This window comes from Anomaloglossus baeobatrachus, chromosome 7 (assembly GCF_048569485.1).
Source record: "Anomaloglossus baeobatrachus isolate aAnoBae1 chromosome 7, aAnoBae1.hap1, whole genome shotgun sequence".
In the NCBI taxonomy this organism is placed as follows: Eukaryota; Metazoa; Chordata; class Amphibia; order Anura; family Aromobatidae; genus Anomaloglossus; species Anomaloglossus baeobatrachus.
The window spans coordinates 307,320,048-307,345,975 of record NC_134359.1 but is presented as its reverse complement, the minus strand read 5'-3'; the positions used below and the strand labels follow the sequence as shown (position 1 = coordinate 307,345,975).

General features: G+C 48.8%; 2 protein-coding genes across 2 annotated transcripts; both read right to left on the bottom strand.

Moving 5' to 3' along the window:
- Window positions 1–1,041: 1,041 nt before the first annotated feature.
- On the bottom strand, window positions 1,042–1,917 carry LOC142246840 (taste receptor type 2 member 8-like). The gene has a single exon (XM_075319890.1). The coding sequence runs from the start codon at window positions 1,915–1,917 to the stop codon at window positions 1,042–1,044; it is 876 nt and encodes a 291-aa protein (XP_075176005.1).
- Window positions 1,918–4,702: 2,785 nt separating this feature from the next.
- Window positions 4,703–24,840, bottom strand: LOC142245716 (uncharacterized). Its single transcript, XM_075318662.1, has 10 exons — window positions 24,797–24,840; window positions 18,071–18,112; window positions 17,909–17,971; window positions 17,532–17,820; window positions 17,162–17,380; window positions 17,009–17,043; window positions 15,965–15,994; window positions 8,118–8,153; window positions 7,522–7,560; window positions 4,703–7,238 (listed from the first exon to the last, which is right to left on the bottom strand). Exons 2-10 carry the CDS (start codon window positions 18,089–18,091, stop codon window positions 7,224–7,226), a joined length of 747 nt encoding a protein of 248 aa, XP_075174777.1. The 5' UTR covers window positions 18,092–18,112; window positions 24,797–24,840; the 3' UTR covers window positions 4,703–7,223.
- Window positions 24,841–25,928: the final 1,088 nt, after the last annotated feature.

The following is a 25,928-nucleotide window of genomic DNA, read 5'->3' as shown; positions in this document are numbered from 1 at the left end:
CAAAAAGAGCAAAAAGAAAAAGATAAAGAGCAAGAAGAAAAAGATGAAGAACAAAAAGAACAAAAAGAAAAAGATCAAGAACAAAAAGAGCAAGAAGAAAAAGATCAAGAACAAAAAGAGCAAGAAGAAAAAGATCAAGAACAAAAAGAGCAAAAAGAAAAAGATCAAGGACAAAAAGAGCAAGAAGAAAAAGATCAAGAACAAAAAGAGCAAGAAGAAAAAGATCAAGAAGAAAAAGAACAAGAACAAGAAGAAGATCAAAAAGAAAAAGATCAAGAAGAAAAACATCAAGAAGAAAAAGATCAAGAAAAAGAACAAAAAGAATATCAAAAAGAAGAAAAACAAGAAGTTCAATAAAATAAATGAACAAGAAAAACAACAAATAAACCCCCCCAGAAGAACGAGAGCAAGAAAATCAAAAAAAGAACAAGCAGAGGAACAAGATGAAGAGCAATAAGAACAAGAACAACAAGAAACGTAGAACAGGAGCAAGAAAAAGAGGAACATCAAGGACAAGAAGAGCAACCCGAAAAAAAACAGAAGAAGAATAAGAGCTAGAAGAACAACAATAACAAGAAGTACAAAAGGAACAAGAAGAAAAACAACAACAAGAGAATGAAGAACAAGAAGGAAAAGAACAAAAATTACAAGGACAAGAGGAAGAAGAAGAAGAAGAAACGAAAACAGAGTCTTTCTAAATGCTCTTGAAACAGAAGAAATATTCGTCTAAACAACAATTTATTGATAATTTATTATTCAATGTGTGAAATCATTAATAAAACTTTTACATTTTTGTTGTTGTTTTTCATACTTTCTACGATCACTTTTATTTTTCTGGTTCCTGGGTTGATAAAATATTGACCATTCCAGATGCTTGATGGCCCGGCACTAGTTTCAGTGACAGATGATATACACTTAGGACCAGGGATGTCAGCCTCCGGGATACATGACGGATGATCAGATCTCCGGTGAGGAGATGTTGCCGCTCTCCTCTTCTATGGTGGATGTTGCTTTGCAGAGGAAGATCTTCATCCAGGCTTTCTACAGTTTAGTGTTTGAAAAAATCAGAAGAGTTGATTGAACGGGAGCATATAAAAATATCACCATCAGAAACATCCAAAACCCAGTGGTGTATGAAGCAAATAGGTTAAAGTAAAAAAGGAACAAGGTGACATAAAAGATCCCATAAAAGATCAGAAGTCGTATCATGTTGAGGATGGTATTTTCGTAAGCTTTCACGCTGACAGAAGATTTTGTTTGTTTTTTCTCCATCTTTTTGCTGTGTTTATTCAAGGACCATACTGTGGCCGTTGTGGTGACTACACTGATGAGAAAAGGAAAGCAGCTGCTCACAAACGAGATGTACAAGTTATTGGGGAAAACCCCATTGGATGATGCCTTCATCTTGGCCAACTGGACCAGCAAGATGTTCTTGGGAGATTCACTATGTTCAAGAATCTCTAGTATGTGCAGTGAGGCAGTGACCACAGATAGAAGCTCGGCCATCAGGATCATCCATGGAATAGCAATGTTGACCTTCATCTTTATCCAGGATAGGAAGCCAGACCGAAATGTTTGGATCTTCATGAAGTAGAAGAAGCATAAGCAGGCAGTAAGCCAGGATGAGGATGTGATCATGAATGAGGCAAAGACGTAGACGGATGGAGTAATAAGGGTTTTCAGAAAAACTAAGGGATTGCAATAGAGCAGTAACACATTCACATATGACACACAGGCATAGAGGACATTGGAGACGCTCAAAGCCAAGATGATGACATTACTGACACTCCGGTCCAGTCCATGAACATAATAATAGGAAAGGAGCGAGATGATGAAGGCGTTAGTAGATACTCCATAAATGGTCTCCAGACTAAGGATAGCAATGTACATAGAGATTATGGGGTCGTGGTAGACCATGACTATCCCAATATAGAAGGTCGCCTATAACGAAAACCATGAAGACATCTGCAGTTCTCAAGGAGCAGATATTAGTCAATGAAAACGTCTAGAGGAGGACAATGTCTCTTCATGTAATGTGTCACTCTCAGGAGCTAAATCTTGTCCTGGCTTTTTATCTGCTCATCATTGCTCTTGAGATTGGTCAAGCCTTGTCCTAGTTTACAAGGATTGGTCACCTGGATTCATGCCCAATTGTCAACAATCCAAAACTGAAGGCAAAATGTCCTCCATAAATGACTTCTGGGACCTGAATATATGAGCAAGTCTGAGTTCAGAATTCATGGCACCATGCAAAACCCGAGCGCAGGTTGCATAGAGCTAGAGTAGTGCCGTTGTGTCAACAGCTTCTGTCTACACCGCATATTTGCATTTATTAACTCAACTAATAGATCATTCAAATCAGGGCTATACCCAAGGCTATATCCAATAAGCCTGATCAACAACCAAGTCTAGGACCAACAGTAACATAAACCTGCACCAGAAGGTACAAGCAGGGCAGCGGCCGCTCCTGGAAGACACAATCCAAAGATCTGGGCAGGAGTGAAGGGGGCAATGGATTCATTCATTTGTTTCTGTGGTCAGGATGCTTAAAACAGATTAGTCCTTCTGGCAGAATTTGCACCTGATTTCCCTGAAGCTCGTCACCTTCCATGTAACTGATATACGATGATTATCTGCTACTTATCCTAGGGGATAAACATATGAGCCCCCGTGACACAGAGACAGGGGTTTAGACTGCACAACTCTGAACCCTTGTCCCTGGGTGTAGTCTGGTGCCGAAAACCAGACGTGAAGATGCGGCCAGCGCTGTCTTCTTATCAGAACGAACTTCATGCCTTCATGTGGGGTAGGACTCAGACGTGAAGGTGCGGCCAACGCTGTCTCCTTATTAGAACTGACTTCACACTTTCAGGTGGGGTATGCCTCAGATGTGAAGATGTGGCCAGTGCTGTCTCCTTATCAGAACGGACTTCATGCCTTCAAGTGGGGTAGGACTCAGACATGAAGATGCGGCCAGCGCTGTCTCCTTATCAGACCTGACTTCACACTTTCAGGTGGGGTAGGACTCAGACGTGAAGGTGCGGCCAGCGCTGTCTCCTTATTAGAACTGACTTCACGCTTTCAGGTGGGGTAGGACTCAGACATGAAGATGCGGCCAGTGCTGTCTCCTTATCAGAACTGATTTCATGCTTTCGGGTGGGGTAGGCCTCAGATGTGAAGATGTGGCCAGCGCTGTCTCCTTATCAGAACTGATTTCATGCTTTCGGGTGGGGTAGGCCTCAGATGTGAAGATGTGGCCAGCGCTGTCTCCTTATCAGAACTGATTTCATGCTTTCGGGTGGGGTAGGCCTCAGATGTGAAGATGTGGCCAGCACTGTCTCCTTATCAGACCTGACTTCATGCCTTCAGGTGGGGTAGGCCTCATGTGAAGATGCGGCCAGTGCTGTCTCCTTATCAGATCTGACTTAATGCCTTCAGGTGGGGTAGGCCTCAGATGTGAAGATGGGGCCAGTGCTGTTTCCTTATCAGATCTGACTTCATGCCTTCAGGTGGGGTAGGACTCAGACATGAAGATGCGGCCAGCGTGGTCTCCTTATTAGACCTGACTTCATACCTTCATGTGCGGTAGGACTCAGACGTGAAGATGTGGCCAGTGCTGTCTCCTTATCAGACCTGACTTCATGTCTTCAGGTGGGATAGGCCTCAGACATGAAGATGCAGGATATGCTGAGAGCGTCGGCTGTTTCCCGTAGGTTTTCAGGACCTGAGCCTCTAGTGATCCAAACTTCTAAACATCTGACAACAACATATAACAACATTATGTTAAGTAAACTTCAAGACTCAAGACTTAATACAAGCCAAATGGGTACCATAGTGGGTAAGACATGGGATGATCTATGGGAAACCCATCCCCCGGCAATGTTGATCCCTCATGACCCCCCACATTAGGACACAATTTACTTCTTGACTCCAAATCCACTAAGCAGAATAAGTCAGTGGAGGACTGTCACATCCTCAGTAACCGGCTGTGATAAGGGCTATTACTACACTGCGACATGTCCACCCTTAGCAGCTCACTGGTATCCAGTCCATATGTCTACAGAATCAATAAAGACCTCAAATATTGGCCAATTTAGGGACATTAAGACCCTAGAATATGGAGGATGTGACCTGAGGTGAGGCCGGGATAGAGACAAGTGTCTCATGCTTGGTACCCAAGACTCATAGTATCATCATAGTATCATAGTATCATAGTTTTTAAGGTTAAAGGGAGACTCTAAGTCCATCTAGTTCACCCCGTAGCCTAACATGTTGATCCAGAGGAAGGCAAAAAAAACCCCAATGTGGCAAACAAGTTCCAATGGGGAAAACATTTCCTTCCTTCGTCCACATCCGGCAATCAGACTAGTTCCCTGGATCAATACCCTGTCATAAAATCTAATATACATAACTGGTAATATTAAATTTTTCAAGAAAGGCGTCCAGGCTCTGCACTCTGCAGACTCAGTACATGGACAGACGGCCGATATAGAAGGTATTTCCATACAGAGCATTATTTCCATGGAATTGATACAAGAAGGAATGATTTCCTTCTGGACTCTCCAGACGTTCATCCTCCAGTGATCGGAGGACGTCTTCACCGCAGAAGAGAAAAGGCTGTAATGGCGGGAAAATCCTAAAATATTACAATGTGTGAGAAGGATCTTGGAGCCAATGACCGCACATGGCTGAGTGATTACAGAGCGTTTTATTAATTAGCCTGATTGTATCAGCAGTTACATAAAATCATCCCGGCCCGGACCTTCATTCATAGACACACAACATTACCAGAAGCCTTCAAAACCGAAGGAAACAGTAGACACGAGCTCCACCTGCGATACGTCTCCTCCAATATCCACTCCATAAAGAAGACGTGATCAATTACGAGAGGTCAACCAGAAGTCCTAAAAGTGTGAGAGTGATGGCAGCAGTGAGAGCGACGGAGACGCAGGGCGGCCGGGAGGGCAACAGAGACGCTGGGCTGCCGTGAGGGCGATGGAGACGCAGGCAACCGTGATGGCGACGGAGATGCAGGGCGGCCATGAGGGCAACGGAGACACTGGGCGGCCATGAGGGTGACGGAGATGCTGAGCAGCCATGAGGGTGAAGGAGACGCAGGGCGGCTGTGATGGCGACGGAGACGCAGGGCGGCTGTGAGTGGAGACGCCGGAAGGCTGCGAGAGGAGACGCTGGGAGACTGTGAGCTGGGAGGCTGTGAGGGGAGACACTGGGCGGCTGTGAGGGGGGATGCCGGGAGACTGTGAGCCGGGAGGCTGTGAGGGGAGACGCCGGGAGGCTGTGAGGGGGGATGCCGGGATTCTGTGAGCCGGGAGGCTGTGAGGGGAGACATCGGGAGGCTGTGAGGGGAGACGCCGGGAGGCTGTGAGGGGAGACACTGGGCGGCTGTGAGGGGGGATGGCGGGAGACTGTGAGCCGGGAGGCTGTGAGAGGAGACATCGGGAGGCTGTGAGGGGAGACGTCGGGAGGCTGTGAGGGGAGACACCGGGAGGCTGTAAGGGGAGACGCCGGGAGGCTGTGAGGGGAGACATCGGGAGGCTGTGAGGGGAGACACTGGGCGGCTGTGAGGGGAGACGCCGGGAGGCTGTGAGGGGAGACGCCGGGAGGTTGTGAGGGGAGACACTGGGCGGCTGTTAGGGGGGATGGCGGGAGACTGTGAGCCGGCAGGCTGTGAGGGGAGACGCCGGGAGGCTGTGAGGGGAGACATCGGGAGGCTGTGAGGGGAGACATCGGGAGGCTGTGAGGGGAGACACTGGGCAGCTGTGAGGGGAGACATCGGGAGGCTGTGAGGGGAGACATCGGGAAGCTGTGAGGGGAGACACTGGGCGGCTGTGAGGGGAGACACTGGGCGGCTGTGAGGGGGGATGCCGGGAGACTGTGAGCTGGGAGGCTGTGAGGGGAGACACTGGGCAGCTGTGAGGGGAGACATCGGGAGGCTGTGAGGGGAGACACTGGGCGGCTGTGAGGGGGGACGCCGGGAGGCTGTGAGGGGAGACACTGGGCGGCTGTGAGGGGAGACACTGGGAGGCTGTGAGGGGAGACACTGGGCAGCTGTGAGGGGAGACATCGGGAGGCTGTGAGGGGAGACGCCGGGAGGCTGTGAGGGGAGACACTGGGCGGCTGTGAGGGGGGACGCCGGGAGGCTGTGAGGGGAGACATAGGGCGGCTTGTCTTCTCTGAAGTTACAATGTATCAGTCCAATGTCTCGTCTCGTGATTTCTCTCTTGGGCTGAGTCTTCCTTTGATGGATGAGCAGATGTGATGTCACAACGTCTGCGGGGGGCGCCACTTCCCCGTGGACTTTTTGTTTTTATATTTCCCAGTTACAATGTTGGGATCCGTAGTAATTATGACGAGTCCCGGCATTCGCTTTCTCTGTGATTCCTGAACGTTTCAGCTCCTCCCGAGCAGGGAAGATTCTCACACATTGCACCAGAAATCCGGAAATCCGGTTATTTACATACCCATATAAACAAATCTAGATTTAACAATACAAAGAATAACAATCACCCACATAATATACAAGAAAAAAATATACATGTCTCATCATTAATAATTTAATCACATTTTCTTCTAGCCGAGATCCGCGTCTTCCCATAATCCATATTTATATTGTTCTATTCTAGAAGATTCATATCAAATCCTTACAAAAACCTAGCGCAGGGCAATCCAATATAAATGATAAATTCACCACAAAATGACCAAAAATTGTTCTGGTCGATACATTTTATATATTTATTTCCTATTTGCTACATCTTAATATTTAGAACCTTATTTCATCTTATTAATTTAATGATAAATACATGAACGCACTTTACTATTCACAAGCGAAACTTTAGTATTTATTGTGTGGATGATTTGTGATTCTTTGTATCGTTACATCTCGATCTGTGTGAGTATCTCCGATGACCCCAGTGATCCCCTGGATTTCCGGATTTCTGGTGTAATGTAGGAGGATCTTCACTGCTCGGTTGGAGCTGAAACGTTCAGGAACGGGTTTACCAGCAATGTGAGTGCCGGGACTCTACGACATTACTGGATCCTTCTCCACGTGCCGATCGTTCCTTATACAGTGATGGGGGAGTCTTGGACAAAATCCTTGATCAATAGATTCCAGGATTCCTCATTCCTCACAGCCGGGGAGAGATTCAAGGAAGGTGATCACGAGAGAAGGCGACAGAACCGGCCAAAAGATCTGCTCAGGGTCAGTCAAGTAACGGCTGAAAACCAAAGAGAAGCAGATTATAGCACCTGTCATGGTCTGTGTGATGGCTGAGGACGCCTCGGAGCCAGCAAGCGGACGATACGTCACATATGATGTCATCACACCTGAACGAGGCAGCAGTGATGTCACAAGTCATGGCACTGATTGGATGCAGCAATCACGTGACATCTCTGCACTACGGAGCAGCAGAGACTGGAGCCTCGAGCATATATATCACAGGCTTCCTCTGGACTTGGGGAACATGGGTCTGATAGTATAAGAAATCACACTGACGTTACCTGGTCCAGCTCTCCACCTCCTCCTCCTCTTCTAAAACTCTAGAAAGAATAAAGAACGTCACAATCAGGTCTGAGATCCGCCCATCAGAGGCCGCACTGTCCTTCACCATCCTCCGTTGTCAGCCATTGTGTATTATGTTTTGCACATTTTCATACATTTTTTTTGCCAGAAGATGCAGATTTTGTGCAGAAAATTGGTGTATAAATTTCAGCACCAAATCTGCATCTCTTGGCAAAAACAAAACACGGCCAGGAGCTGCAGAACTGACTGAACTCAGTTCACCTGAGGTGAGGTCACTGAGTTCAATGAGGTGAGTTTACCTGTGTCATAGATGGGGCACCATGGCAACCTCCAGCTGTGACCGCAGATAAACTGAGTATGTCATATGATGTCATCACACCTGAATGACGCAGCAGTGATGTCACAAGTCACAAGTCATGGCGCTGATTGGCTACAGCAGTCACATGACATCTCTGCACTATGGAGAAGCAGAGACTGGAGCCTGAAGCACATATAAATACAAGGCTTCTTTTGGATTTGGGGAACATGGGTCTGATATTATAAGAAATCACACTGACTCCAACTCCGACGTTACCTGGTTCAGCTCTCCACCTCTTCCTCGTCTGAAAATCTAGAAAGACGAAAGAGAATGTCATGATCAGGTCTGAGATTCGCACATCCGCACATAGTTTTTCACCAGGACATGCAGGTTTGATTGAACTCAGTTCACCAGAGGTGAGGTCACGGAATTCAATGAGTTTACCTGAGGTGAGTTTACCTGCAGTCACAGATGAGGCACTGTGGGAACCTCCAGCTGTGACCACCGATATACTGAGCACCGTCACCTCACAGCTGTGGCTCAGTTAGTCTCAGCCTGAAACCACAGCATGCTGTCATGTTCTGTGCCCGCACACTGCAACTTCAGGATGTAGCAGAGCCAGAATTTCAGAACTTCAGAGCCAGAATTGTTGTGAGACCTCGTGTGGATTACATCGGAACTGAGTGGGAGGACGGTGGGTGGATAAATTGGAGAAAGAGGGTGGAGTTTTTTTGGGGATTTTATTTCTAATAAAAGTATTTTTCAGCATTTGTGTTTATTTCTTTTCACTCACAGTATTAATAATGGGGGATCTCATAGATGCCTCCCATTACCAATCTAGAGCTTAGTGGCAGCTTTGAGCAGTTATTAACCTATTACCACAATTGCCACCACAATAAAATAAAGTCCTAGGATCGTCACATATAATGGATACAACAATTCTGGGTGGCTGTAGGCTGCTATTTTTAGGCTGGGGGGCCCCAATAACCATCGGCCAACCCAGCCTGAGAATACAAGAACCCAGATGTCTACTTTATCATGGCCGGGTATCAAAATTGGACGGGACCGCACACCGTTTTTTTTTTTTAATTATTTAAATAAATTTAAACAAAAAAAAGCCATATGTGGTTCTTCTTATTTTGATACACAGGAAGTAGTATTGCAGCCACGTGGGGACTGGTAAGTATGTCCTGTTTTAACCAATTTTTTTTTTTACAGCAATTTCCCTGGCGAATCACAGCTATACCAATACTTGACATGGCTGTGATGGGACCTGAGGAGGGTTTTTGCAATGGTGTAAATGCAAACAGTTACTGCACAAAACTAAACTTTGCCGATTTTTGAGAAAAGTGTCTGTGAATCTGATTCCGTCCGAGCCAAGGCTTGTGCCGAATTTGAGAGTGGCGAACAAGTGCGCTCATCTCTAGTGATGAAACTTCCAGATGCCTCCTGTATGGAGACACTAGTCTCCTGCATTGCTCAGGTGGATTTTGTCCCCTTCTTCCGCACACACTCCTCACATCCTGTATGGAGACACTAGTCCCTGCATTGCTCAGGTGGATTTTGTCCCCTTCTTCCGCACACACTCCTCACATCCTGTATGGAGACACTGGTCACCTGCATTGCTCAGGTGGATTTTGGCCATTCTTCCGCACACACTCCTCACATCCTGTATGGAGACACTAGTCGCCTGCATTGCTCAGGTGGATTTTGGCCCATTCTTCCGCACACACTCCTCACATCCTGTATGGAGACACTAGTCACCTGCATTGCTCAGGTGGATTTTGGTCCATTCTTCCGCACACATTCCTCACATCCTGTATGGAGACACTAGTCACCTGCATTGCTCAGGTGGATTTTGTCCCCTTCTTCCGCACACACTCCTCACATCCTGTATGGAGACACTAGTCTCCTGCATTGCTCAGGTGGATTTTGTCCCCTTCTTCCGCACACACTCCTCACATCCTGTATGGAGACACTAGTCGCCTGCATTGCTCAGGTGGATTTTGTCCCCTTCTTCCGCACACACACACTCCTCACATCCTGTATGGAGACACTAGTCACCTGCATTGCTCAGGTGGATTTTGTCCCCTTCTTCCGCACACAGACACTCCTCACATCCTGTATGGAGACACTAGTCGCCTGCATTGCTCAGGTGGATTTTGGGCCATTCTTCCACACACACTCCTCACATCCTGTATGGAGACACTAGTCACCTGCATTGCTCAGGTAGATTTTGGCCCATTCTTCCGCACACACTCCTCACATCCTGTATGGAGACACTAGTCACCTGCATTGCTCAGGTGGATTTTGGTCCATTCTTCCGTACACACTCCTCACATCCTGTATGGAGACACTAGTCGTCTGCATTGCTCAGGTGGATTTTGGTCCATTCTTCCGTACACACTCCTCACATCCTGTATGGAGACACTAGTCGTCTGCATTGCTCAGGTGGATTTTGGCCCATTCTTCCGCACACACTCCTCACATCCTGTATGGAGACACTAGTCACCTGCATTGCTCAGGTGGATTTTGGCCCATTCTTCCGCACACACTCCTCACATCCTGTATGGAGACACTAGTCGCCTGCATTGCTCAGGTGGATTTTGGCCCATTCTTCTGCACACACTCCTCACATCCTGTATGGAGACACTAGTCACCTGCATTGCTCAGGTGGATTTTGGTCCATTCTTCCGCACACACTCCTCACATCCTGTATGGAGACACTAGTCGCTGCATTGCTCAGGTGGATTTTGGCCCATTCTTCCGCACACACACTCCTCACATCCTGTATGGAGACACTGGTCACCTGCATTGCTCAGGTGGATTTTGGCCCATTCTCCCGCACACACTCCTCACATCCTGTATGGAGACACTAGTCACCTGCATTGCTCAGGTGGATTTTGGCCCATTCTTCCACACACACTCCTCACATCCTGTATGGAGACACTAGTCACCTGCATTGCTCAGGTGGATTTTGTCCCATTCTTCCGCACACACTCCTCACATCCTGTATGGAGACACTAGTCGCCTGCATTGCTCAGGTGGATTTTGGTCCATTCTTCCGCACACACTCCTCACATCCTGTATGGAGACACTAGTCGCCTGCATTGCTCAGGTGGATTTTGACCCATTCTTCCGCACACACTCTTCACATCCTGTATGGAGACACTAGTCACCTGCATTGCTCAGGTGGATTTTGGCCCATTCTTCCGCACACACTCCTCACATCCTGTATGGAGACACTAGTCGCCTGCATTGCTCAGGTGGATTTTGGCCCATTCTTCCGCACACACTCCTCACATTCTGTATGGAGACACTAGTCGTCTGCATTGCTCAGGTGGATTTTGTCCATTCTTCCGCACACACTCCTCACATCCTGTATGGGGACACTAGTCACCTGCATTGCTCAGGTGGATTTTGGCCCATTCTTCCGCACACACTCCTCACATCCTGTATGGAGTCACTAGTCGCCTGCATTGCTCAGGTGGATTTTGGCCCATTCTTCCGCACACACTCCTCACATTCTGTATGGAGACACTAGTCGTCTGCATTGCTCAGGTGGATTTTGTCCATTCTTCCGCACACACTCCTCACATCCTGTATGGGGACACTAGTCACCTGCATTGCTCAGGTGGATTTTGGCCCATTCTTCTGCACACACTCCTCACATCCTGTATGGAGACACTAGTCGCCTGCATTGCTCAGGTGGATTTTGGCCCATTCTTCCGCACACACTCCTCACATCCTGTATGGAGACACTAGTCACCTGCATTGCTCAGGTGGATTTTGGCCCATTCTTCCGCACACACTCCTCACATCCTGTATGGAGACACTGGTCGCCTGCATTGCTCAGGTGGATTTTGTCCATTCTTCCACACACTCTCCTCACATCCTGTATGGAGACACTAGTCCCCTGCATTGCTCAGGTGGATTTTGTCCATTCTTCCACACACTCTCCTCACATCCTGTATGGAGACACTAGTCCCTGCATTGCTCAGGTGGATTTTGGCCCATTCTTCCGCACACACTCCTCACATCCTGTATGGAGACACTAGTCCCTGCATTGCTCAGGTGGATTTTGGCCCATTCTTCTGCACACACTCCTCACATTCTGTATGGAGACACTAGTCACCTGCATTGCTCAGGTAGATTTTGGCCCATTCTTCCGCACACACTCCTCACATCCTGTATGGAGACACTAGTCTCCTGCATTGCTCAGGTGGATTTTGGTCCATTCTTCCGCACACACTCCTCCCATCCTGTATGGAGACACTAGTCGCCTGCATTGCTCAGGTGGATTTTGGCCCATTCTTCCGCACACACTCCTCACATTCTGTATGGAGACACTAGTCACCTGCATTGCTCAGGTGGATTTTGGTCCATTCTTCCGCACACACTCCTCCCATCCTGTATGGAGACACTAGTCGCCTGCATTGCTCAGGTGGATTTTGGCCCATTCTTCCGCACACACTCCTCACATGCTGCAGGTCCCGGCTCCTTCTACGATCTCTGAGCTTTAGTTCCTTCCATATATTTTCTATTGGATTCAGCTCCGGTGATCAGCTCGGCCATTATAGCAGATTTATTTTCTTTCTCTGAACCCATATAGAGTTTCCTTGGCCGTGTGTTTGGGATCACTGTCTTGGTGAAATGTCCTCCCTCGTTTCATCTTCATCATCCTGGTAGATGGCAGCAGATTTTTATCAGGAATGTCTCGCTACATTTGTCCATTCATCCTTCCTTCAATTATATCAAGTTTGCCAGTGCCGTCTGCTGAAGAACAGTCCCACACCATGAAGTTCCCATCTCCACACTTCACTGGTGTTGGTGTTTTTGGAGTGATTTGCCTTTTGGCCTCCAAACAATTCTTTCTGTAGATCTCAACAGGTGATCTTGGCTCTTGGACAACTCTTCTAATAATTATTTTTTCTCCTCTGCGTGCAATCTTGTGGGAAACACCTGGACGTGGATGGTTTATGGTGAAATTATCTTTTTTTCCATTCCGGGATAATGGCCTCAACAGTCACTGGAACCTTCAGTAGTTTAGAAGTTCTTCTGTAACCAGTGCCATCAGTATGATTTACAACAATAAGGTTGTGAAGGTCTTGAGACAGCTCACTGGTTTTACCCATCATGAGATGTTTATTGTGTGAGAGAGCAGATTTAGCAGAGGAGAAGAACCATAGAGTAGAGATAGAGAAGAGGAGCCAGAGAGCAGAGATAGCAGAGGAGTGAATCACAGAGCAGAGATGCAGAAGAGGAACCAAAGAGCAGATGCAGCAGAGGATCCAGAGAGATATAGGAGAGGATAGGCACCACAGAGCAGAGATATAGAAGAGGAGCCAGAGAGAAGAGGAGAGGAGCCACAGAGCAGAAGAGCCACCGAGCAGAGACAGCAGAGGAGTGTGCCATAAAGCAGAGACAGAGGAGAGGAGCCACACCAGAGATAGCAGAAGAGGGAGTCACATAGCAGAGATAGAGGAGGGGAGCTACAGGACAGAGGAGAGGAGTTAGGAGAGCCACAGAACAGAGATAATAGAGCAGTCATGATAGTCATTGACTTCCCTTGGAAGAAGGCACAGCGCCGAAATGCGCGTCGGGAAGCTTATTTGATTCCATGTGGGCACAGGTAACACATGGCCATTGTGACTACTAGGATCTTTATTGTAGTTAATATGTCCCTGTAATGTTTCCTAGTAGTGCACAGGTAATTTAAATGCCCAATATATCAGTGTCCAGATTATGTGCTGACGTTAATTTTGACTCAGTACACACTCACTTTGATTTCTATATAGATCATTAGGACAACGTTCAAATCTCATGCTGATGGTTTGAGATTATACACATGCTCACTTTGACTCTAGATTTACTGATGGTTTAAGTATTTATTTACTGCGTATGGGTTATAATTCATTACTATTATTTATTTATTTTTTTATGAACTGGTGTCTCTTATTGTATATTACAATTTGGTAAATTATTAAATTATTAATCCTTGAGAGTCTGTGATTATATATTTTATTCTATATTATATATTTATATTAATCTGGAGAATTTTGTATATATATTAATTATTCCTTATGTATTTACACAGATATATACAGCTATTTCTTTATTAAAGGGCACGGTGCATAATAATTTTTATTTGGGGAACATTATTTATTATTATTGGTGCATGTTTTGTACGGAATTATTCATAAAAAAAATTCTTTGTTCAATAGTGTTGAGTCAAAAAAGTGGTTTTTTTGCAGTTAATATTGAAGTATATATATTTTTTTCAATAATGTTTTAATAAATTCTAATAAAATATATTTTATTAAATATATTGGTTTTGAGTGCACTCTTTTTTTGTTATATATTTAATAATTGGTGCTTCATCCTTAATGTGGTCCATATAAATAAATTTTACTTATTTAATATATTATTTTTTGCGTTACAAAAAAAGTAGAATCATGGAATCATAGAATGGTAGAGTTGGAATGGACCTCCGGGGTCATCTGGTCCAACCCCCTGCTCAAAGCAGGATTCACTAAATCATCCCAGACAGATGTCTGTCCAACCTCTTTTTAAAGACTTCCATTGAAGGAGACCTCACCACCTCTCGTGGTCGCCTGTTCCACTCATTGATCACTCACAGTTTTTTCTAATATCTAATCTGTGTCTCCTCCCATTAGTTTCATCCCATTGCTTCTAGTCTTTCCTTGTGAAAATGAGAATATAACTGATCCCTCTACAGTGTGACCGCCTGTAAGATATCTGTAGACCGCTATTAGGTCTCCTCTCAGTCTTCTCTTTTGCAGCTAAACAATCCTAAATCCTGTAACCGTTCCTCATAGGACATGGTTTGCAGACCAGCACCATTCTGGTCACTCTTCTCTGAACTTGCTCCAGTTTGTTGATGTATTTTTTAAAATGTGGTTCCCAGAACTGGACACAGTATTCCAGATGAGGTCTGACCAAAGAGGAGTAAAGGGGGACAATGACTTCACGTGATCTAGACTGTATGCTTCTGTTATTACATCCTAGAATGGGGTTTTCCTTTTTTGCTGCTGCGTCACCCTGCTGACTCCTGTGCAGTCTGTGATCTATTAGTATACCTAAGTCTTTTTCACACATGCTGTTGGATAGCTCTATTCCTCCCATGCTGTATATGCTCTTTTCATTATTCTTGCCGAGATGTATGACTTTGCATTTCTCCCGGTTATAAACCATTCTCTTAGTTGCTGCCCACTGTTCCAGCTTGTTTAAATCTTGTTGAATCCTCTCCCTTTTCTTTAGTATTATTTATTCCTCCTAGCTTTGTGTCATCAGCAAATTTAATCAGTTTACCCTTAGTTCCTTCATCTAAATCATTGATAAAGATGTTGAACAACACGGGGCCCAGGACAGAGCCCTGTGGTACCCCACTTGAGATATTCTTCCACCTGGACGTGCAGCCATTTATGACCACTCTTTGACTCCGATCACTAAGCCAGTTACAAATCCATCTAACAGTTGCCTTCTCCATTCCACACTCGGTCACTTTTTCAATAAGGATTGTGTGAGATACTTTGTCAAATGCTTTACTGAAGTCAAGATATAGTATATCTACTGCATTTTCCTGATCCACCCAGTCAGTGATTCTGACATAGAAGGAAATTAAGTTAGTCTGACATGACTTATTAGTTACAAACCCATGCTGGCTCTGGTTAATCACTTCATTCTCATCCAGGTACGTGCATAAATGTTGTTTAATAATTTGTTCAAAGATCTTTCCTGGTATGGAAGTCAGGCTCACAGGCCTGTAGATCCCTGGGTCCAGGTATTGTATATATTTTTTATATGCAGTAAACATAAATACAGGATAGTCACAGAGCAGAGATAAAGGAGAGGAGTCACAGAGCAGAGAAAAAGGAGAGGAGTCACAGAGCAGAGACAGAGAAGAGGCGCTAGAGAGCAGAGATAAAGAAGATGAGAGGAGTCACAGAGCAGAGATAAAAGGAGATGAGAGGAGTCACAGAGCAGAGATAAAGGAGAGGAGTCACAGAGCAGAGATAAAGAAGATGAGAGGAGTCACAGAGCAGAGGCAGCAGAAGAGCCAGAGGAGACGTCACAGACAATACTATACATCTATGACTCACATTACTCCAGACCCAAACAGCCATAGATTCCTGGAAAGAAGAAGAAGACAGTCAGACTGCGATCTGGCAATAGAGATGGCCGGTACACCCTGTAGATTGTGCAGGTATCACATTAAGTGCCCGATCCTTTATGCTGGAATATGGCTGGCCCATCGTGAGGCCCAGAACGGTGAGACAGGAGCCAATGTCAGTGTGGACCCCGAGACAGAAATGGGGACAGAGCTACGTGTAACCAGACCAGGGCGGGTTAGTGATAGAGTACTGGGTAACCTGTACAGGAGCCTGCCCGCCTGTGGATGAACGGGAGGGTCCGCCCACCTGTGGACGAACGGGAGGATCCGCCCGCCTGTGGTAATGCAGGTCTGGGAAAGAATAGGAGAGTCCGCCGTAATCGGCAGCGGCCACCACATAGTTATCAAATGTTCAGTGCTTTCCCTCAGTCAGACTCTTCCTCAGTTACCGCTGTCTCTACTGACAGCAGCACATGAAGGGTTAAACTGCTCGGATCGGTGAGGTCGCAGGCCACTGCAGTACCTTTGCTGTGAGTTATAGTCTGGCTCCGGTACAGGGGGTCAGCATGACGTGTAAACCCCCCATGGAGCTCATGATGCGTCTCAGTCTGGACCTCAGTACAGAAGATTCGGCACTTTCAGACCTGTGATCCGCTGCACAAATATTCCAGCAAGTTCCACAGTTAAACCGGATTCATTACTGCGCGGAGGATGGACTCTTCCTCATCTGTCTTGAGAGTCTGGGGTTCTGGTGGCATCTACAACTAGGGAGCCTGAAGACGGAGACACCTAGAGAGGAGACCAGTGCACACTCCGAGGAATCCAGTGCACTGATGTCTGGGAATATAATGAAACCCCCCGACCCGTGCGGCCCCGACACCCCTGAGATGGAAGCGCATCAGCAATAGATGACTGATTGCACTCTGGGCCAACAGCATAGACAGAAATGAATCATCCCTGGGGCCGAAACAAATGTTCCAACGAAGAAGACCGGTAAATAAAGTGCAGAAATTACAGCGATTTATTTTCTTACCAAATAATTCCACAAATTCACTGAAGTCCAAGACCCTGTAAGAGATGAAGACGAGTCAGAGACGATGCGCTTCCTCTGCAGCTCACCCTGAAGGTATCTCCAGGAGCCTCATGATACTACAAAGTTATATAAGAGTAGTCATAGTCTACAAACCGTCAGACCCCCGGGATGACCGCGTACCGGCAGAGATGCTGGCCCTGATGTCCTGCAGCTTTCTGTCCAGTAACTGCGGCTGCCTCTTGTCGTTGCTGCTGACCAGTACCAGGTCTCGGGCGTATATGGTGATGTCCGGCTGGCCTTCCAGGATGCGGCTCCTCTCTTGGTAGTCACTCTTCTCCAGGTCGTCCACCAGCACAATCACATTTTCTCTACCTAAAAGTAAAAGAAGTGTTCCGGTTATATCCAATAGAGTGAAATCTTCTGGATGAGGTTCCCGATCAGAGTCGGAAGCCATAGATCACCAGATACATTCATTCCAACTACCCAGTGACCATGAACAATGGCAGCCGGCAACAGACCCCACCTATAGAAGAAGCCATGGACGTCAGCTCCTCGTCATAGAGGGAGTCCGTCACGTTGATGATGTTGATCCTCCCGCGGTTCTTGGTGTGATACAGAATGGCAAAGTCACAATCTCGGAGGGCGTCTCGAAAGGGACGATCGTCTCTGTTGGATATGGACACGGGCCAAGGCTCTGCCACAAGGCCACTAAACATTGGGGATCTCAGGCCCGTCATCAGCCACTCATAGTCATCAGCAGCCGAACGTGAGAAAATCGCAACCATACGACGGGAGGAAAAACAGACGCCAAACTGTGCAGGATGGAGAGATAGAGGACATGTCATTATATCATGGCGGTAATAATAATGACTAGAAAGAAATATGACACCACGCCCTTACCAGAGACAATGAGTAACGTATTAACACCCCTAAAACCGCAAAGGGGAAGAAAATGACGGAGACCTGAGGAGAGAAGACCACTGTAAGATGAGTAATGATGACCCCCGGAGACTGAACACCATGTGACAAAAGATGGGGAACATACACAGGACCACATCTTACCAGGCAGGAGAAGAAGGACATGATGACCACCGGCCCGGAGATCTACAGGGAGAGAAAAGAAAGGTGTAACTAGGATGACCGACAACTCAGGATAAGCCCCCGACTTCTCACCGGAGACCGATAATCCAGAACTTCTCCAGAGCTGCTCGTGGGTCTTATGAACAAGTGCAAGAACTATATGCTGGCACCGGAGATGAAATCATAGGAAAGAATCCAGAACCTCTCTACAGCGGCCCCTCTGGGCCATAGAATAATGGTGGAATCATATCTTTGTACCGATATCACTGCAGAATGAGGAGTGACGGGAGAGGCACAAGCAGGGACATCTGGATCAGAGGTTGGATTCCTCATCTTCAGCTAAAAATTCAAGAACAAAATAGGCAAAAAACACAAATCCGACCTGAAGAAGGACCGTGGACTGCCCTCAGCTGTACACCGCACCCCTGGGAAGAACATACAAACTGCACAGCAGCAGTGCTAACCCCAGAAGCCACCACACTCAGGGCCAGCCCCAGAAGCCACCACACTCAGGGCCAGCCCCTGAAGCCTCCACACTCAGGGCCAGCCCCAGAAGCCACCACACTCAGGGCCAGCCCCAGAAGCCACCACACTCAGGGCCAGCCCCTGAAGCCTCCACACTCAGGGCCAGCCCCTGAAGCCTCCACACTCAGGGCCAGCCCCTGAAGCCTCCACACTCAGGGCCAGCCCCTGAAGCCACCACACTCAGGGCCAACCCCAGAAGCCACCACACTCAGGGCCAGCCCCAGAAGCCACCACACTCAGGGCCAGCCCCAGAAGCCACCACACTCAGGGACAGCCCCAGAAGCCACCACACTCAGGGCCAGCCCCTGAAGCCTCCACACTCAGGGCCAGCCCCAGAAGCCACCACACTCAGGGCCAGCCCCAGAAGCCACCACACTCAGGGCCAGCCCCTGAAGCCTCCACTCTCAGGGCCAGCCCCTGAAGCCTCCACACTCAGGGCCAGCCCCTGAAGCCTCCACACTCAGGGCCAGCCCCAGAAACCACCACACTCAGGGCCAACCCCAGAAGCCACCACACTCAGGGCCAGCCCCAGAAGCCACCACACTCAGGGCCAGCCCCAGAAGCCACCACACTCAGGGCCAGCCCCAGAAGCCACCACACTCAGGGCCAGCCCCAGAAGCCACCACACTCAGGGCTAACCCCAGAAGCCACCACACTCAGGGCCAGCCCCAGAAGCCACCACACTCATGGCCAGCCCCAGAAGCCACCACACTCAGGGCCAGCCCCAGAAACCACCACACTCAGGGCCAGCCCCAGAAGCCACCACACTCAGGGCTAACCCCAGAAGCCACCACACTCAGGGCTAACCCCAGAAGCCACCACACTCAGGGCCACCCCCAGAAGCCACCACACTCAGGGCTAACCCCAGAAGCCACCACACTCAGGGCTAACCCCAGAAGCCACCACACCCAGGGCCAGCCCCAGAAGCCACCACACTCAGGGCCAGCCCCAGAAGCCACCACACTCAGGACCAACCCCAGAAGTCACCACACTCAGGGCCACCCCCAGAAGCCACCACACTCAGGGCTAGCCCCAGAAACCACCACACGCATGGCCAGCTTCAGAAGCCACCACACTCAGGGCTAGCCCCAGAAACCACCACACTCAGGGCCAGCCCCAGAAGCCACCACACTCAGGGCCAGCCCCAGAAGCCACCACACTCAGTGCCAGCCCCAGAAGCCACCACACTCAGGGCCAGCCCCAGAAGCCACCACACTCAGGGCCAGCCCCAGAAGCCACCACACTCAGGGCCAGCCCCAGAAGCCACCACACTCAGGGCCAGCTCCAGAAGTCACCACACTCAGGGCCAGCCCCAGAAGCCACCACACTCAGTGCCAGCCCCAGAAGCCACCACACTCAGGGCCAGCCCCAGAAGCCACCACACTCAGGGCCAGCCCCAGAAGCCACCACACTCAGGGCTAGGCCCAGAAGCCACCACACTCAGGGCCAGCCCCAGAAGCCACCACACTCAGGGCTAGGCCCAGAAGCCACCACACACAGGGCCAGCCCCAGAAGCCACCACACTCAGGGCCAGCCCCAGAAGCCACCACACTCAGGGCCAGCCCCAGAAGCCACCACACTCAGGGCCAGCCCCAGAAGCCACCACACTCAGGGCCAGCCCCAGAAGCCACCACACTCAGGGCCAGCCCCAGAAGCCACCACACTCAGGGCCAGCCCCAGAAGCCACCACACTCAGGGCCAGCCCCAGAAGCCACCACACTCAGGGCCAGCCCCAGAAGCCACCACACTCAGGGCCAGCCCCAGAAGCCACCACACTCAGAGCCAGCCCCAGAAGCCACCACACTCAGGACCAACCCCAGAAGTCACCACACTCAGGGCCACCCCCAGAAGCCACCACACTCAGGGCTAGCCCCAGAAACCACCACACGCATGGCCAGCTTCAGAAGCCACCACACTCAGGGCTAGCCCCAGAAACCACCACACACAGGGCCAGCCCCAGAAGCCACCACACTCAGTGCCAGCCCCAGAAGCCACCACACTCAGGGCTAGCCCCAGAAAACACCACACACAGTGCCAGCCACAGAAGCCACCACACTCAGGGCCAGCCCCAGAAGCCACCACACTCAGGGCAAGCCCCAGAAACCACCACACACAGGGCCAGCCCCAGAATCCACCACACTCAGGGCCAGCCCCAGAAGCCACCACACTCAGGGCCAGCCCCAGAAGCCACCACACTCAGGGCCAGCCCCAGAAGCCACCACACTCAGGGCCAGCCCCAGAAGCCACCACACTCAGGGCCAGCCCCAGAAGCCACCACACTCAGGGCTAGCCCCAGAAGCCACCACACTCAGGGCTAGCCCCAGAAGCCACCACACTCAGTGCCAGCCCCAGAAGCCACCACACTCAGGGCCAGCCCCAGAAGCCACCACACTCAGGGCCAGCCCCAGAAGCCACCACACCCAGGGCCAGCCCCAGAAACCACCACACTCAGGGCCAGCCCCAGAAGCCACCACACTCAGGGCCAGCCCCAGAAGCCACCACACTCCGGGCCAGCCCCAGAAGCCACCACACTCCGGGCCAGCCCCAGAAGCCACCACACTCAGGGCCAACCCCAGAAGCCACCACACTCAGGGCCAGCCCCAGAAGCCACCACACTCAGGGCCAGCCCCAGAAGCCACCACACTCAGTGCCAGCCCCAGAAGCCACCACACTCAGGGCCAGCCCCAGAAGCCACCACACTCAGTGCCAGCCCCAGAAGCCACCACACTCAGGGCCAGCCCCAGAAGCCACCACACTCAGGGCCAGCCCCAGAAGCCACCACACTCAGGGCCAGCCCCAGAAGCCACCACACTCAGGGCCAGCCCCAGAAGCCACCACACTCAGGGCCAACCCCTGTTAAAAATGGGAGGAGCTCAATGCGGTAAAACAAGTGACGGTGAGGCTGTTAGTGATGTTCTGCTTATAAGGTATGCTCACACGAGTGTATAAATTGGACGAGTGCAGTGAGTAAATCTGGCATTGCACTCGGGCCCATGTTAGACAATGCTGCAGCTCAGATCTGTGATTTTTTTCTCAGTTCTAGATGGACTGAGGAAAAAATCCCAACATGCTGCGATTTTCTTCTAGAGCCGTATGCCTCGCACCCATTCAAGTGCATGGGTGCGAGAGATACATCGGACCGCACCCAGATGTTATCCCAGTGCAGTGTGATATACGCACAGGCTGACAGTGGAGGAGATGGGAGGATTAACCCCTCCCTCTCCTCTGCAGCGCCCGCCCTGAGGTCCTGGGCAGCTAGGGACACTGGTTGGGTCGCAAGCGGTGATTCCGGTCCAGAGGAGTCGAGGACCGGTTGCAGGGACGTTGGACAGGGGTGTTATGGACGTAATCTTGAAGGGACTGTCGGCACCAGAAGGCCCAAAAGAACTGACCAGTACCGAGCACGACGGGGTACAGGACCCTAGGTCAGAAGCCGATTCAATGTCCTGACAATTCACCTGTTAGGGAGAGGACCTCCAAGGACTTCCCTACGAGCTCAGAGACTGAGGGCATCAGCACAACGAGGGGGACAGGGGTGTATCCACACACAGTAACCCACTAAACTCCCGCGTGCCAGCCCTCGAGAGCACGGCTACACTACACATAGTGAGCAGAGACCCCCAACAGCTTCAAGCCACGGGGACCACCAACAGACCACAAATTGTGCATGGAGGCAGGCTCCGGATCACTAAGTGACATCGGTGGGACCGGGTACCTGCACGGGCTCCCGGCAGCGGCACACAGAGACTTTGGTTTACCTGCAGTGTGTGTGTGTCTCGTTTCTCCACCTCATCCACCACCACGACTACCCGCAGTGACTACCCTGGTCCCTGCACCCCGTCCTCCCAAATCACCAACCCCCTGAGCCCGGGGCCTCCCTACCTGCGGAGGGACTGACACCTTGCTGCTTCACACCATCTGCCCCGGTCCTCCCTCCAGCAGCGGAGGTACTCCCATTACCACAACCCGCAGGTGGCGTCACCAACACCCTGAGCCCGGGGCCTTCCCTACCTGCGGAGGGACTGACACCTTGCTGCTTCCCACCACCTGCCCCGGTCCTCCCTCCAGCAGCGCCGGTACTCCCATTACCACAACCCGCAGGTGGCGTCACCAACTAATCCCCTGTAAATACCCCCTTTCACGGATCAGAGTGTCCGCCAAGCCGGGTCCAGACCCCTCGAGCCACCACGATCCCGGATCCGAGCAGCCCGACCAACACCGGGGCGGCACAGAACGATATTCTATAATATCAGATTATAGGCTGCAAAATATTTAGTGACAAAAATAATGCGGTAAACTACACCTGATGAAGGCTTTTGTTAGCTGAAACGCGTTGTCCGTAATTGTCCGTTTTTTATTGAACCCTTAATAAACTCTTGTTCTTGAAGTTGTTGCAAACTTGCACTGATAATCCATTTATCCTCCGGAAGCGCCGAAAGGGATTTTGTCTTTACTCCAAATATTACAGGATAGTATGTGGCAGCATGGAGGCTCAGTGGTTAGCACTGTACTGTATACAGTATATAGGGCAGCACAGCGGCTCAGTGGTTAGCACTGTACTGTATACAGTAAATAGGGCAGCACAGTGGCTCAGTGGTTAGCAGTGTACTGTATACAGTAAATAGGGCAGCACAGCGGCTCAGTGGTTAGCATTGTACTAACTATATATATATATATATATGGTAACACAGTGGCTAAGTGGTTAGCACTGTACTATATACAGTATATAAGGCAGCACAGTGGCTCAGTGGTTAGCATTGTACTAATTATATATATATATATATATATATATATATATAGTAACACAGTGGCTCAGTGGTTAGCACTGTACTATATACAGTATATAGGGCAGCACAGTGGCTCAGTGGTTAGCATTGTACTAATTATATATATATATATATATATAGTAACACAGTGGCTCAGTGGTTGGCACTGTACTATATACAGTATATAGGGCAGCACAGTGGCTCAGTGGTTAGCATTGTACTAATTTTATATATATATATATATATAGTAACACAGTGGCTCAGTGGTTAGCACTGTACTATATACAGTATATAGGGCAGTAAATCATCACGGGGGGGGGGGCAGCACTGCTTGAGAATGGCATGTAACAAATAAAAAATGTAAATTTACAATTATTCCAACTGTACTATAATGCAAATTGGGATTTTTAGCAAAAAATTGATCAATAATTTGAGCCCCCCCTGCCACGTCATGGCAAATCTCAATAGGGGGTCCTACTCTATACAATATAATTTACCTTTGTGCCATATGGCCTCCTAAATATTTTAATAAGCAGAATCATATAAACACAACACGTATACCTGTGGCAGGGGGGGCTCAAATTATTGATCAATTGTTGGCTAAAAATCTGATTTTGCATTATAGTGCAGTAGGAATGAATTTGTGAATTTACACTTTTTATTTGTTGCTTGCCATTCATAGGCAGTGCTGGCTCCCCCCTCTCTGTGAGTATATAGGGCAGCACGGTGGCTCAGTGGTTAGCACTGTACTATATATAGGGCAGCACGGTGACTCAGTGGTTAGCACTGTACTATATATAGGGCAGCACGGTGGCTCAGTGGTTAGCACTGTACTATATATAGGGCAGCACGGTGGCTCAGTGGTTAGCACTGTACTATATATAGGGCAGCACGGTGGCTCAGTGGTTAGCACTGTACTATATATAGGGCAGCACGGTGGCTCAGTGGTTAGCACTGTACTATATATAGGGCAGCACAGTGGCTCAGTGGTTAGCACTGTACTATATATAGGGCAGCACGGTGGCTCAGTGGTTAGCACTGTACTATATATAGGGCAGCACGGTGGCTCAGTGGTTAGCACTGTACTATATATAGGGCAGCACGGTGGCTCAGTGGTTAGCACTGTACTATATATAGGGCAGCACGGTGGCTCAGTGGTTAGTACTGTTGCTTTACAGCGCTGGGGTGTAGAGTACAAATGCCACCAGAGAAACCTCTGCAGGGGTTTGTATGTTCTCCCCATATTTCTTCCTGTATCATGACAGTCCCATGTGTGAGACCAGACACAGATAGACACCCCCCACCCTGGAGATAACGTGTCCTCCCCTCCCCCACACACAGCAGCATTACAGGCTGGGGGTCCTCATCACCCCCCATCCAGCTCCACAACACCCTGGAAAATCATCTGTATACTCACACAAAGGGGCACAAAGAGGCAACGTCCAAAAAGGGAGACGAGAGAGAAAGTGAAAGAACAGAAAGAGAGGAGGAGCAGGAAAGGGTTAATGACCGAGCAGCGGAAACCGACACATTCTATAAACACCCGACACATTCCACATCCTATAAACACCCGACCCATTCCACATCCTATAAACACCCGACACATTCCACATCCTATAAACACCCGACACATTCCACATCCTATAAACACCCGACACATTCCACATCCTATAAACACCCGACACATTGTATATCCTATAAACACCCGACACATTCTATATCCTATAAACACCCGACACATTCCACATCCTATAAACACCCGACACATTCTATATCCTATAAACACCCGACACATTCCACATCCTATAAACACCCGACACATTCCACATCCTATAAACACCCGACACATTCCACATCCTATAAACACCCGACACATTCCACATCCTATAAACACCCGACACATTGTATATCCTATAAACACCCGACACATTCTATATCCTATAAACACCCGACACATTCCACATCCTATAAACACCCGACACATTGTATATCCTATAAACACCTGACACATTGTATATCCTATAAACACCCGACACATTCCACATCCTATAAACACCCGACACATTCTATATCCTATAAACACCCGACACATTCCACATCCTATAAACACCCGACACATTCTATATCCTATAAACACCCGACACATTCTATATCCTATAAACACCCGACACATTCCACATCCTATAAACACCCAACACATTGTATATCCTATAAACACCCAACACATTGTATATCCTATAAACACCTAACACATTGTATATCCTATAAACACCCGACACATTCCACATCCTATAAACACCCGACACATTCTATATCCTATAAACACCCAACACATTCCACATCCTATAAACACCCGACACATTCCACATCCTATAAACACCAGACACATTCTATATCCTATAAACACCCGACACATTCCACATCCTATAAACACCCGACACATTCCACATCCTATAAACACCCGACACATTCCACATCCTATAAACACCTGACACATTCCACATCCTATAAACACCCGACACATTGTATATCCTATAAACACCCGACAC